A 15,289-nucleotide genomic window follows, 5' to 3' on the forward strand; every position below is an offset into this window, starting at 1 on the left:
TTTATTTATTTGTCAGAGAGAAAGAGAGAGAGCACAAGCAGGGGGAGTGGCAGGGAGAGGGAGAAGCAGGCTCCCCGCTGAGCAGGGAGCCCAATGTGGAACTTGATCCCAGGAGTCTGGGATCATGACCTGAGCTGAAGGCAGATGCTTAACTGACTGAGCCACCCAGGCATCCCAATATTAATACCACACTGCTCACACCTTCCCAGAGATTATGTACTATTATTATCCTTATTTTTATGGAGAAGTTAAATGATCTGCCTAACGTTATATACTAGTAATGACAGAACCACAATTTTGAACCCAGACAGACCAACTCTAAAATCATATTCTGGCCTTGAATCATAGCAAAAAACGCTGTCCCAACTTGGGTTAGTTACTAATATTGGGTCAGAGTCCCTGAGTGATTTACATAGCATCCTGGACAAAGTAGTAACACTTGAGGGCTACTGAAGTGTACTAAAGAATTTAGGGAGTAATATTTACATGATTACACCAATATTTCTAATCATTGTAATGGTTTACTGATTTTATAGAATTGGATCCAAATCCTTCTGAAAAGGAAATTATTACCATAATAATTTACTTTCAAGGCAATGAGCAATATAACTCCCATCAGTTAAGGTTTACTACACAGAGATCCTGGATCTTTTCTAAGTTTCTATGGACAGGTCCACAATGCTTTTAGTAAATAGAATATTTACTAAGACAAATTATGTTTCTATTATTTATAGTCTACTGACGCCCTCCCCCTCCATGACTGCCTGCTTTTCTTTTTAACTTCTTATGTGTACAAAGAGCTCAAAAAGGAAAAAAAAAAAGAGGGTTTAAGTGGATTTGAAATTGTGTCAGGACAGCAGTGTTATTCAAAGTGTTTGATGAGGAAAGCTTTAAATGGGCCAATAGCTTCTTAATTTTTGTTTTAAACCTCCTAAGTTCACTTAAAAGGCAGGCTGGGGAGGCATGTAGGATCGGAAGATACGAAGTTTAAATCCTTTATTATAGTATTCTCCTACATGAAAATCAGAACAAAAAAATAAGGTCAAGGGCTAAAAATATACCAGTACATCATATGTTTTCCTGCTGGTTTCTGCTTTTACATTCTTTGTTCGATTTAATAGAAACTGGTACAAACCTGTCTGTCACGCCATAAAAGATCTACAGAGTTGGTAAGAGTAAAGAGCCATAGTCTCTCAGCTTCTCTCTTTCTGCCATTTTCTTAATACAGTTGCATCTGCAATCAGGCTTTCTCTTGTGACAATGTAACCTGTATTTTGACATGCAACTGGTATGTGGTGAGGAGTAGACATTTAAAACTATTTTAAAATATATTTGTATATTTGTAAAGTATTTCAGCAAGGTAATTCCTGAGTTATTTTTAATATGTGTCCAAAATATCCACTACCCTTATTTGTCCTCAGGTGTGTTTACTTAATGTCTTTGAAATGCTAATGGAATATAGCTAAATAAGGTTGAGAAACTTAGCTGAGATCTTAATTCACTTGGTGGCTTTATGTGCTCACCGTTACCATGCTTTGGAAATTTATAAAATCCCTCAACACTAGTTCATTTGAAAGGCATGAATTTCTCCGGGAATTTTCTGCATAATAGGCTTCCAAGAGGGAAATACAATTCAAGGACACATTTAAACAACTTTCCTGAAATATCAGTAGCATATTCTTTTAATGTTTCCACATTGAATATAGGCTGTTAATGGGATCATTTTGCAACTTGTTCTTTAAAAATCCATATTACACACAACGTCCCAATTTATAACAAATAGTTTATAATACTCTTCTTACTCTCCAAGTATAAATAATAATACAACATATCTATGTATATAATTTTTATAAATCAAGAAAATGTGGTAAGCATATGTTTTCAGTATAAAAATCTTCAGGTATAACGACACTCGAAGACAATGAAATAATCAAATGCTTGCAACTGCAAAAAGGGATTTTGGATTTAGAGAAGACAATCAAGATTTTAAAAAATCAGGAGAAAATAAAAGGCCAGAGGTTGGGTGCACGTTAACAATAAAAGCTAGAATGTTCAGTTTATATTAGAACCATGCAAAAATACAGTGTAGCCATGTTTATATGTCAAATAGTTCTAGGCTTAGATAATTATAAACAGGGTTTTCTTTTAAATGCATGTCTTATGGAGATTTTGAAAATCGTGCAGAATGTGGGAACATTTTTCATTGTGTGAAGCTGTCTCATGTTGCAAGAGCTGTAAGCTCCTAGGCCCATGATCTTTAAATGCTAATTGCCATTCCTCTTAACCATTTTATAGCACACTAAAAATGGCCCAGTGAATGTTTAGAATATCTGGCCGGGGGCAGTGCCAACTCTGCCAAGAACCAAACTGACCTCACACTAAAGGAGTGAGTTTTTACTAATGGTAGCTCTTAAATAGTTCTCTGTGTGTATTCACATACACACACAGGTATTTCCTACGTTTTGAACCAGAATTAAACTTAAAAAGATGATGAAATAAACTAAGATTTAATGAAAAATGTTTGAATGTGAGCACAAATTACTACATTGTGCTGTGATGAATTGCAACCCTTATCTCTAAGTGTCTTTGTCCCAAATTGATTCCTTCAACATTGCATCGATGAAGGCACTCAGTATTACAAAGGACTTGCTTTGCTCTGGAAATAACACTCATCAGTATTATAACTTTTTCTTAGAGATATTTCAATTTACTAGAAGCTAACAATGAATAATAACACTTCACATTTTAGCCAATGCTTTTCTGAAGCGTGAAGAAGAACTGAGTTAACAGATGATCGCTGAAGCTGAGTCAGAGTTCATCGATACAATGAAATAAAACCTAACGATTAGTACTTATGTAGTAATGCATTATTAACATGGCCATCCGAGTGAGTCCAAGAAACAAAATGCAAAAGCATAAAGTGAATGAGTATCCACTTTAAATCCAGATAATGCGATGAGAAACAGAATTACTATTAAATTTGTGTTCCATGTATTCAGTCTTTTAAAACCTATCAAAAGACAAATATCAAGCAATAGCTCTGAACAGGCACACGAGACCCTAATAGTTTCAAGTCTTGGTGGTGATAAGGACTGGTGGAGTTGATTTGCAGCCTTGGTGATATTCTTTTAAAGCAAATTTATAAATTGCAAGATTTTTCCTGACGCTCCCTTACCTACAGCTTGCACCATGTGTAGCTTCTTTGGACAAATCACTTACGCTACTAAGCCTGAGCTTTCTTATGTATAACATGAGGATAATTGTTCTCACCTATGAGAGTTTTTAGAGGGCGGAATAGAGGTTGAGTTTACAGAATGCACAGCACATACTTTCCCATTAACTCCTCGACAAAGATATCCGATCACTACAATAATTACTGTTATTCACATGCCATGGATTCCTGTCTGTTCCTAAGGATTCTCTTCATTTGATCTTGAAATGGTCTTCTGGCATTAACATCACGTTCATGACATTAACATAAAGCAATGACAGGATCCACGACAATGACATTCTGTCCGTTCTGCAGTCAGATGAGGGAAAACAAAGTTACTGGACTGCATTTTTCATCACTGATTGGCTTGTGCCATAGTTAACCACCTATAAATCACTACTGTGTGTTGAGTTTCACTGGTGTTGCTGGGAGGGATAACACAGCTTTTCCTACTACTTTTCCAGGTCACTGCTTTCAAATGGTGTTCCTCTCAGCCAGGGGTCTTTGTTGCTGTTGATGGGAGAGTATCTAGGGAGGGTGAGTAAGGAAGACACTTTGAACTCACCACAGCAGCTTGATTTGCTTTATCCACATTATAAATTGAGGCTTCTATAATATTTCATTTGAACAAAGGGATCCTTGGTTGAAATGGATTGAAAACCATGACTTGCCTAGGTCAGTTTCTCCAAGCATGGCACAAAGAGCATTTGGTATAATAAGGTTTGTAAGAGGATACTATCTATACAGTTTCTGGCATAATATCTATACAGTTTCTGGCATGGGGTCAGGCACTTTCCAAGTATGGAAAATACAAATATGTGGAGGAAATGGTTCCTGTCTCTGAGGAATTTACATTTCAGCGAGGAAGATAGGCCCCAAACAAAACCAAATAATCAAGATAAAGATTTTCATGAAGGGCTTTGGAAGGTTGGAGGAAGACTCAAATAATTCTGCCTTGGGAAATGAGGAAACTTCTCATTCAAGTGATAACATCTGAACTGGTTCTTGGATGATAACAGAATGTGTCCGTGTTAATGGCCGGAGGGAGTCCGGGAAGAGAGAAAAGCGTGAGGGAAAACATCAGAACGTGAGTGCTGGCTGGGTTGGAGAGGTTTTTCCTGAGCAGAATTAACAGGACTGAAATGAATTGCAGGTATAGGATTGAAGGGAAATAGATGAGGGAGGTAAGGATGACAGTGAGATCTCTCATTTGAAAAACTAGGTGAATGACATCACCCAAGGATGTTGGGAAGAAAAACCCGAATGGAACAGGGTTAAAAATGTAATCCTGGATCCTCTACCACTTGAGGGGAGGAAAGACAATGAAAGGGGAGGACCGGTCAATGAAACAGTGTACGGGTGGGTGAAGAAGGGAGAGGAGAAAAAGCAGAGTCCTGGAAATCAAGAGTTTCAGATGATGGTGGCTGCTAGTGATAATGATACCGAAATATCTGACCGAGTGAAGGTGGATCATAACCTTCGTAACTGTGCATCAAGGAGTGCCTGGGGACTTACGTAAAAACAACTTTAATGGCACATGCAGGATGGAAATTAGAGAGGAAGGAGTCCAGTTGTTAATGGGGAATTGAAGAAATAGATATCAAGAGTAAGGTTATGTTTTTCAGTAAATTTTGGGGTAGATATGAAGGAAGAGATACAGTGAGAGCTTGACAGAGAGGTGAGATAAGGAGAAGGAAACATTGGTGTAGGAAGGAAGAAAATGGAACATTTCCTGAGCACTTACTGTGTGCTGAATTTTTGCTAGGCCCTTTCAGATAGGAGAAGCTTGAGCATATGTGTGGGCCGAAAGGAAGGAAGGAGTGAGAAAGTGAAATTATAGAAGTTATTAAAGAAAGAAAAAGGAAAATTGGAGGTGATAATGGGGAAAGGAAACCCCATGAGGGAATTCACCTTTGCTAGATCATTGGGATGGGTTTAGAGAGTGCAATGTGCTTATATTGGGCTGCAAAGTTTCTGATATTTTTATAATTTGGGTTTCTGTCTGACCTGAATAGAGGGCTTTTCTAAAATGGAAATAGATTTGTTAAAATGACAGCTTGAGTTTTATACTAGCTAACATTTATAGAATGCTTACTCTGTGCCAGATACTCTGTGAAGCCGTTTATATGCGTTGCTCCCTTTACCCAGCAACCCTGTGGTGGAGAGATTATCTTCGTCCCTATTTTATACAGGAAGAAACTGACACACAGAAAGATTAACAGAGCTGGTATATGGTAGAGCTTAGATTTGAACCCATGTAGTCACTGTCCAGAGCTTGTGTTTTTAATCCCTCTGTGAAACGGTCTATCCAATGGTATTTCTGCACGAATTACACAATGACCCTTAGTCCACTCTTATTCCGGACTAAGGGACAGGTTCTGGCTATTTGGTTTTCTGCCATGCTCAAGGAAAGGTGCACTCTACTTCAAGAAGCTCATGAATATCAAAACCTTAATCACAGCTATTTGGATGACACGAGTTCACGCTTTACAAACCAACCAGGCCCTAGTCATATTAAAATCAAAGTTGCAAAATAAAGAGACGTTCCGAAAAACCTTGTCTGCTTCATTTAGATAACAGTGTGCAGAATGAATTGAAAGATAAAAATGCTCAGCATTTACCATTTCCTTTTCTTTCCCTTTTTAAGCCCCATGGTGTTAGAGATGATATCATCAGGCAATTTGGTTTGAATATGTTCCGTGCTGGACTGTGCAGATTACCCAACTAATGACATGCATACTCCTTGCCATTGTGACACCTCTCATCTCACAAGTGGGAATTTCAAGTGACAAACTAAAGCTGTTTGCTATCAATTTTGCAAAAAAAAAAACCAAAAAACCCACATCTGCCAGATAGCCAAGATTTAGTTCAGAGACTGAAATCAATTAATATTCTAATTTGTTACCTGTCATTAGCGTCACACTATATTATGCCAAGTCAAAAGTGATAACCTTTATATAACATAGGCTCCTAAAGGAATTTGATTTGGGGGATATGTTTTGTGTTTAATGTTATTTCCATTAGAAATTTCAGTTACACAGACAGTAAAAATGGTGATAGATTAAAACGAAATATGTCTCCTCTAGATTATGGATCTTCCTGCTGACAATGGTAATTACTGGCAACTATGCTGAGAGTCTCTCAGATGAACTTGAATTTGTTAAAAGTAGGCAGGTCAACAAATTGTTAGTCACTAATGGACAAGAAATTGATTCCGTGTATTTTTTTTTTCCTCGCTTGGTTTCTCAATGTCCTTATAAAATAGTTTTCTTATAAATTGATAAATCTCTCATCTGGATTACTACAATGTCCTGCTTTATCTTCTGCCCTTGCCTTTCTAGAGCCCATTTTCAACACAGTTGCTAGAGTGATCTTTTAAAAAACCTGAGTCAGATCATGGGACACCTCTGCTCAAAACTCTCCAAAGCCAGTTTATTTCACTCATAGTAAAATCCAAGTTCCTTAGAGTAATGCCCAAGGCCTCACATGATAGGGCATGTGCTACAGTGTGAAGTTACCTTCTGTCACCCTCTACCTCATTCATTCTACGTAAGGCTTGTGGGGCTCCTTGCTGTTCCAAGCAGATTTTTGCCTAAGGGGCTTTGTCTGAAATTCCCAGATTTTAAAACTTCCTCCTCCACTCACTCCAGGGTTCCTTACAAAAGAAACCAGCCCTGGTCATCCTAAAAAAATAACGTTTTACCCACTATGCCTGTCCATATTCCACTTACTCTTCTTTAGTTTCTCTTTTTTTTAAAAAAAAATTTGTATTTAAATTCAATTAATTAACATATAATGTATTACTAGTTTCAGAGGTAGAGGTCTGTGATTCATCAGACTTATATAACACCCAGAGTTCATTACATCACGTGCCCTCCTTAATGTCCATCACACAGTGACCCCATCCCCCACCCCCTGCCCCTCCAGCAACCCTGTTTGTTTCCTATGATTAAGAATCTCTTATGGTTTGTCTCACTCTCTGATTTCGTCTTTAGTTTCTCTTATATCATTTCTTACCACATGAGTTACTGTATATATTTGCGTCTTTATTGATTTATTTCTTCTTTTCTCACTTAGAGTATAAAACTTGTGAAGCCCAAAACGTATTTTTCTTGCATCTGAAAAACTCTCTAGTTCATCAGAAGTGTTCAAATCTGAACAGACCAACCTATGGTTTCAGCTTTAAAGGCCACCGATAGAACCTAGTGCTGCGCTCATACACATACACTTTGGTACAGGTGGTGGTTTGTTGTCCTGATCAGGACAAAGAAAAATTTAAAAACTGTGCAGAAGATTTTGAAATAATAAAAGGAAATCAAGCTTGCAATATCTGGAAAGTACATTTTAGCCATTGCTTAGGAATAATCTTTACAATGGAATAATTTCATGAATACAAATTTAAAATATATATGGCACAACTCATAAACATGAATATTCTAGAGAAAAGCAGACATTGAAAAAAAATACCTGCATTAAACACAAGATACAATTTGTTTTTTATAACCTGGGCTTTGATGTATAAAGTATATTTAAATATTTAAATTCCATTTCTAATTTTCCATTTTATTATTGAAATGCTACCATGCCAAGAAAAAAAAAATCTAATGTACGTTTATAATATGTTAAGAGAACTGCTTTTTTGTGTTCCCCAAGAAAGAGGGAGAAAATGTTAAGTCTGTGTCTACAAACTCTGTCCAAAATAAAGATATCACATAAAAAAAAAAAAAAAAGAAAACTGCTTTTTTCCCCCATGGGTAAGGTCATTTTCAAGCATTTGTTTTTACCCTACCAACCAACCATATGTAGTAGTACTCACATGGAATTTTATGCAGCTCATTCATAAACTTCTCCTTCAGCTTAGAAAAGGCATCTTCCTTTCCTTCACCCGGACTCGCCGGCTCTGTGGCGTTATGTGGGAGAACCGTTGCAACAGTAGTGACTGGCGGGGCGGCCAGCGCCTCATGATGACTCTCGCTCACCATTTTAAGTTCAGGTGGATCTGAGAGGGGAGGGAAGCAAAATAAATAAATAAAGAAAAGAATTCAAAATGGCTTAACTGATCCCACATCAAAGGTACACCAGAGATGAAACACATCAGAAGGTGCACCTGCTCACTGGGTAAATAGTCTATCATTAGCATATTACTTTATGTCAGTTCATAAAGTATTTATGGAACCACCATGGAGAGTCTTTCCCAGAAGGTAAGATCAGGCGTACTTACTGAAAACATTCTCCTAGCAATAATAGGTGAGCTGTCAAATCTATTAGTTGTTTATACTGCCAATTATTTACTGTGCAGATTTAACTTCCAATCCATATATTACAGAACTGTGGATGAAACATTTGCTGACAACATACATGCTCTATGCTCTCAACATTTGTATTTTATAAGAGGACAGAAAGATAAAATATTTATATTGAAAATGTTGATGAATGATAGCACGCATTCAATATATTAGTGACTTTTAAGATGGTTGTAAGCGATGCCCTTACAACATTGATACTATAAGGTGTCATGAGTGTCAAAGAGAAGTTAGTTCTTGAATCTCATTTATTGATGGTCCATTTTCCTCCCAATCATTTTTTTGTTTTTTTGACATTTACTGTGGACAATATTGGGATCAATAATTCACTTGTCTTGCTGGGTAAATGTTTGAAGCCACTATAAATGTGGCATGATTGACTATATGTATCAAGGAACTGATGATGAAACATGTCTTGTCTGTCAAATTATTTGTTTATTCAATTTGAGTATATTATTGAAATATTCTATTAAATTAACTTATTCAATGATTTTAAGTGTTTGTTTACCTCCAAAGCATTAAAAAAACAATCCATAAGGTAATCAATGAAAAAATCTTTGCCTTGTATTCAGAAGACCTCAGTTCTAGTCCTCTTCATAGCTAAATGAATTCTGACAAAGCATTTGACCTCTTCATTTATCTGCCTTCAGAAATACGAAGAATGAAACCTGCCCTGCCTAGATTTTTCTTAGTACATGTGAAGTGCTCTATAAATGTAAAGAAGGCATTCTAAAGAGATAGGCTTGAAGTCCTATTCTCCAATCTAAACATATTCTGGACTTTCATAATTAATTGTACTGTGTGCCTTAAGATTTCAGGCAGTGCTGGCAAGAAAGGGGACAGGGTTTGGGGCAGAAATAGATAAACACGAACACGTCTGGGCAAAAGTAACTTTACAGTCTCAGCAGGAAAGTTGATGGACCTATAAAGCCCTTTTGATTTGCAAAGAAATGGAGATAACCAGCGAACAGACCCGGGATTTTTATAAAATTAAAATCTTTTGTGAATTAATTATGCATACTTAAAATATTTAGTGGAAGTATAATTGAAAGCAGAATAATCTCAGATGTATGGAATTATTATTAGAATCTGAAACAAAATCCAGAGATTTTTGGATCCCCTGAAAGGAGATGATGCCTGAAGCTAATATATACACACAGATAATCATTTTCATTTTATAATATGTTCTCTCTTTAAAGCTTTTAATTTTCCACTAGTAGCTACTAATAAAACCTGAAAGGGGAGTATCAGAAAGATGTGGACTCAAATCTTCTCTGTTCTTTAGTTTCTTCATTCGTAAAGTAAGAATAATCATACCAAAGACGTAAGGTTTTTGAGTATGCAATAAGATAATCTATGCAATGAATTTAGCACTCTAGCAATCCATCAGTCAATCGATCCATCAGTCCTCCTGCCTCCCCTCCTTAGGAATACTTGGCAACCCAGAATTTTCCAGATTGTGGAAAATTGTATTTTTCCAACTCAAGGTCACTTTCTAAAAGGTTTTCTTGATTTTTTTGTTTATTCTGTTTAGCTTAGGATCTGTCTTCCTGCAAAAAACTGGAGTCCTGTTTGCATAACTTAGGTGAAATTTCGATACTGATAATACTATAAATTTTTTATATTTCGTGTGCGTCAGCAGGACTAAAATTATATACAGATACATACACAAACACATACATATGTATGAAATATTAGTATGTATGTATTCAAAAATTGAATTTGGTACTCTGCTGTGAGAATCACCAGATATGATACGCATTATTACTTATCTCCACAGGATATTTGAGGGATCGTGGTTTACTCTAGGATTTAAAAGAAATTATTGCATTAAATACAAATACCTGTATACAACAGTGCCATCATTAAATTAAAAGTATGTTGTCTAATTATGCTTTGAATCAATTTTTGTCGTATTCTGGAAGTGAGACACTGTTGCTAGTTACCTGCACTCATCAGCTGCTGCCTCAAAATGGCCACACAATTGTTTCTGGCCTTTGTGCACACGGATGGTTGGGTCCTTTGCCCTTCAGGTTGTTAAATATTTTCACGTTACTCCAGCTTATAATGGAATATAAAACATTTCTACATACAAGTTGAATGATCTGAAAGGCTATTTAAAAAAGACTTCTCTTCAGTAGTGTCAACATCTAGAAGATGGACTTGAATATATTTTTTTTAGAGGCAACAAATGTTTCTATAATTTCCAAAAACAATCCTCTTCCGATATAAGGTGTGCTTTACAAGTGTTTTATCAAAACAGGTAAAAGCTATACACTTTTAGCTGTTACTAGTCAATGATATTATCTGTATCATTTCTGATATTTTTAAATCAAGGAAAGGTTATAAATAGAGACAGTGCTCCTTTTACTTAATGTATACCACTGTGAAATTAAAGTCTTTCATAAACAAAAATATAATGGGCAATTCAGGATCTAATATACTGACAAAGACTAATTGCTTGCTTAATATTTTCTTGTCTTTCATATTTTGAGAGATGATGCTGTTTGTAAATAACAAAACTAAGAACAGTGACATGGCCCTTGAACTTATGTTTGTGGAAATAAGATGCTGATTTCTAATTTTCCATCACTTCATAGATGGAAAAACTAAGTATTCGGTTCTGCCTAATGTGATAACCTTATATTCTTTTATGTAGCATTGTTTGCTTATTCAGAAAAAGTTTATATTCTACTCAAGTCTTGATAAAATAACAGCCAAAAGTTACTGATACCCGCTAAGTGGTATAGATATATGAAAACCTACAGTTCCCACGTCACTCCCCGGAGAGGTGTAATCATCACCCATTTAACGGTGAGGAGACTAAGGTATGCAGAGGTTATGCAGTTGATCCAAAGTCCTACAGTAGTAATTAGTAGAGTTGGAATTTGAACCTAGATGTCTCAGCCACTATAGCGTTAGGGACTGTGAGACAAGTGTCCAATAAAGTTGTGGTTTTTGAAGAAGTTTTTGACTGTAACCCATAGTAAGAAGTACATTTTACATTGTGCGCCAGCATACAGGCTCTCGCCTCCTAGATGTTCTATACGGAACAAAAGCTCGGCAGAAAAACACTTGTCTTCACTATGTGTGAAATATTCCTATATATTTAATTCTGTCCTTTTTCACTAAAAAGTTCTAGTTGTACCCCCAGATTGGATACACTGGTTTCACAATCCTCTAATGGTTTGAGACCCACAGTTTGGAAAACCACTATAGAAAGGGACAAGGGAAGATACAATAAAACTAATGGAGCTAATGAAAACTAAAGATGCCACTTATTAAGCCACTGTGTGCCAAAATACTGTCCTTGGCATAATATTCTGAAATCTACGCAACCTTGAAAGGCAACTCAGTCCCAGTTTACAGGATAAACTGGGCTGCGGAGAGGTTAAGTGATTTGACCAAAAAAGATTTAGCCTAATTCAAGGTTCTTTCTACTAGCCTCCTCTCATAATAACACTTATGTCTTATTAAACAATTAAATCAGTATTAGAAAGATAGTTATGCTTTTATTTTGAATTGGTTTACGAGTAAATGGAAAACACAAGTCCTCTTGCCAATGGGAAACAGATTGCTTAATTTTAGAGATGTAGTCATTTAATTGGTTAAAGTGAATTTGGCATCCTGAGGTATGTCAAGAGAAATAATATTGAATAGAAAAGTAAATTCCCCTCTAGGAGAAAGTTCAGTACGAACAACATGAGCAAGCAATTCTCCAGGAAAGAAATACACAACCCTGCTGATAGATAAAAGGTGTTTAATTTCACAAATAGCCAAAAACCTGAAAGTTAAAATAACAATGAGCTAATATATATTCATTTGTAAATGTGGCTAAATGTAGATATGAAGGGGAGGGTTCAGAAAAGTGAGCAATTGGGAAAGACCATAGAGTAGAAAAATACTTTATGGTGGCCAAAGTAACAGAACATATAAAAAGCTATAGAAATGCTCATTCTTTTTTCTGGGAATTCACAATAAAGGATTAATCTGAGGTGTACAAACAATTTAAGGATGTTTATTGTAACTCTTTTGTCATATTAGAAGAGCAGAAACTAACAGAGACTTTTTAAATTGTGGTAAATCATAAAATAAAGTTACTAAAATTACCTTAGCAGTAAATATTTACAAACCTAGAAATACATTAGAGTGTTAGATGAAAAAAACAAAGTATGAAACAATAAATAAAGTATGTCCAATTTTTCTAAATAAAAAACTCTTGTAAAAGAGGTTGGAAAGATACACTTAAAATGTTAAACTTGTGGTAGAATATTCACTTTTTTGTGTATGTTTACATATTTTAAATTACACAAAGAAAAAACTAACACTGTTTGCTTTTAAGAAAAACTGGATCTTGGCATTCAACCTCGCGCGCCGCTGACGCCCGCCCGCCCGACGTGCACTCCCGATTCCTTTTGGTTTTAAGTCCAAAATGGCAAACTCTCAAAGATCAGCTGATTCAGAATCTTCTTAAGGAAGAATATACCCCCCAGAATAAGATCACAGTTGTTGGGGTTGGTGCTGTTGGCATGGCTTGTGCCATCAGTATCTTAATGAAGGACTTGGCAGATGAACTTGCTCTTGTTGATGTCATGGAAGACAAACTCAAGGGAGAGATAATGGATCTCCAGCACGGCAGCCTTTTCCTTAGAACACCAAAAATTGTCTCTGGCAAAGATTATAATGTGACTGCAAACTCCAAGCTGGTTATTATCACAGCTGGGGCATGTCAGCAAGAGGGAGAAAGCCGTCTTAATTTGGTCCAGCGTAATGTGAACATCTTTAAGTTCATCATTCCTAATATCGTAAAATATAGCCCAAACTGCAAGTTGCTTGTCGTTTCCAATCCAGTGGATATCTTAACCTATGTGGCTTGGAAGATAAGTGGCTTTCCCAAAAACCGTGTTATTGGAAGTGGTTGCAATCTGGATTCAGCCTGGTTCCGTTACCTAATGGGGGAAAGACTGGGAGTTCACCCATTAAGCTGTCACGGGTGGGTCCTTGGGGAGCACGGAGACTCCAGTGTGCCTGTATGGAGTGGAGTGAACGTTGCTGGTGTCTCTCTGAAGAATCTGCACCCTGACTTAGGCACTGATGCAGATAAGGAACAGTGGAAAGAGGTTCACAAACAGGTGGTTGACAGTGCCTATGAGGTGATCAAACTGAAAGGCTACACCTCCTGGGCCATTGGACTGTCTGTGGCAGATCTGGCCGAAAGTATAATGAAGAATCTTAGGCGGGTGCATCCAATTTCCACCATGATTAAGGGTCTCTATGGAATTAAAGATGATGTCTTCCTTAGTGTCCCTTGCATCTTGGGACAGAATGGAATTTCAGATGTTGTGAAGGTGACTCTGACTTCTGAGGAGGAGGCCCGTTTGAAGAAGAGTGCAGATACACTTTGGGGGATCCAAAAGGAGCTGCAGTTTTAAAGTTTTCTAATGTACCACTTCACTGTCTAGACTATAGCAGGATTTTAGTTGGAGGTTGTGTAAATTGTCCTTATTATCTGATCTGTTACTCAAGTAATATTAAAATGGCCTAAGAAAAAACGTCAGTTTCCTAAAGTTCCAAATAGGAATGGTTCACCAAACCCTGCAGCTGTATCCTGGTACTGGATGATACCTGTCTTTGTAGCCCTAAATTGGTTAACGTAAGTTAGCCCCACCGTCTCAGAGGCTCCACTGCCAGAACTGAGGTTGCTCTGCACACCAGATGTGTGTTTACTGTGTGTTCTGTCACTTCGGGTTCCTTCCCCCAACACCCGACATGCCTAGTCCATCTTTTCCAGTCAGTCACGTTCTGGGATCCAATGTATAAATTCAATATTGCGTGTATTGTGCATAACTGTCCTAAAGGATCTTACTTTGTATACCATGTATGTCAGAATATAGTGTACATGGCCATATAATGTAAAAAGACAATGCAGCCAACTAAGTGTCATACCAACTAATATACCAAATAAATTTTGAACAGTGACTCTTAAAAAAAAAAAGAGAAAAACTGGATCTTGCAGAAAGAGTTTAATTTCCTAGTGCCAGATTTTCAAAAACATACTTTAAAATGTAATGTAAAAAACCAAATTGCAGGAAGTAATGATTTAGTTATGTATTTAGCAAACACAATGTACAAAATGGCCCCTGATTAAAATACAGTGTAGAAAAAATACTAAGGTATCATAGAGGTTAATACTTTTGTGGTATAAAATGAGGAAAATCAGGATTTTGGTTACCATGACAACTTCCCTTTGTCCTTTATATTCTTCTAGTAGGATTTTAATTATGTCTGTTTCTAGGTCTATAAATTGATGTAGATTTCTCAGATTATATAGTGAGATCGTCTACCACACTGCATAAACATAATAGTTTCTGGAGAAAGCAGTGTTTCCATTTCTATTTAAGTATTGTATTTTATAACAATAGCACGCAAAATTAAAAAGTAAACAGGAGAGGGATGCCTGGGTGCCTTGGTCAGTTAAGCATCTGGCTCTTGATTTCAGCTCAGATCATGATCTCAGGGTTGTGGGATCGAGCCCTGCATTGGGCTCCATGCTGGGCATAGGGTGGTGCTTGAGATTCTCTTTCTCCCTCTTCCCCTCTCACGTGCCCCCACCTCTCTTAAAAAAAAAGTAAACAGGAGAGAAAGGTCAAATAGACACTGAAAATATTACTTAAAAAAAGTATTCTAACACAGAAATGCTCCAAACTGAAAGTAACTATTGAAGTAATTACCCTAAAGAGTCCAGCAAATATCATGGAATATGTTAGAATGTATT

At 36.7% G+C, this 15,289-nt stretch overlaps 1 protein-coding gene and 1 pseudogene across 5 annotated transcripts in view; one reads left to right on the forward strand and one right to left on the reverse strand.

The window, feature by feature from the left end:
* SYT1 (synaptotagmin 1) overlaps window positions 1-15,289 on the reverse strand; it is a 522,143-nt gene that overhangs the window by 186,208 nt on the left and 320,646 nt on the right. For all 5 annotated transcript variants that reach the window (XM_025881317.2, XM_025881316.2, XM_073900613.1 and 2 more), the window contains one exon: window positions 8,028-8,210. In XM_025881317.2, coding sequence (XP_025737102.1) covers window positions 8,028-8,193 — 166 coding nt within the window. In that variant the 5' untranslated portion in view covers window positions 8,194-8,210. The remainder of the gene's footprint in view (window positions 1-8,027; window positions 8,211-15,289) is intronic.
* Window positions 12,929-14,468, forward strand: LOC112831084 (L-lactate dehydrogenase A chain pseudogene; annotated as a pseudogene).

The sequence above is a fragment of the Callorhinus ursinus genome, unplaced genomic scaffold (genome assembly GCF_003265705.2).
Source record: "Callorhinus ursinus isolate GAN/ISIS: 27379988/994484 unplaced genomic scaffold, GSC_fseal_2.0 scaffold14, whole genome shotgun sequence".
Taxonomy (NCBI): Eukaryota; Metazoa; Chordata; class Mammalia; order Carnivora; family Otariidae; genus Callorhinus; species Callorhinus ursinus.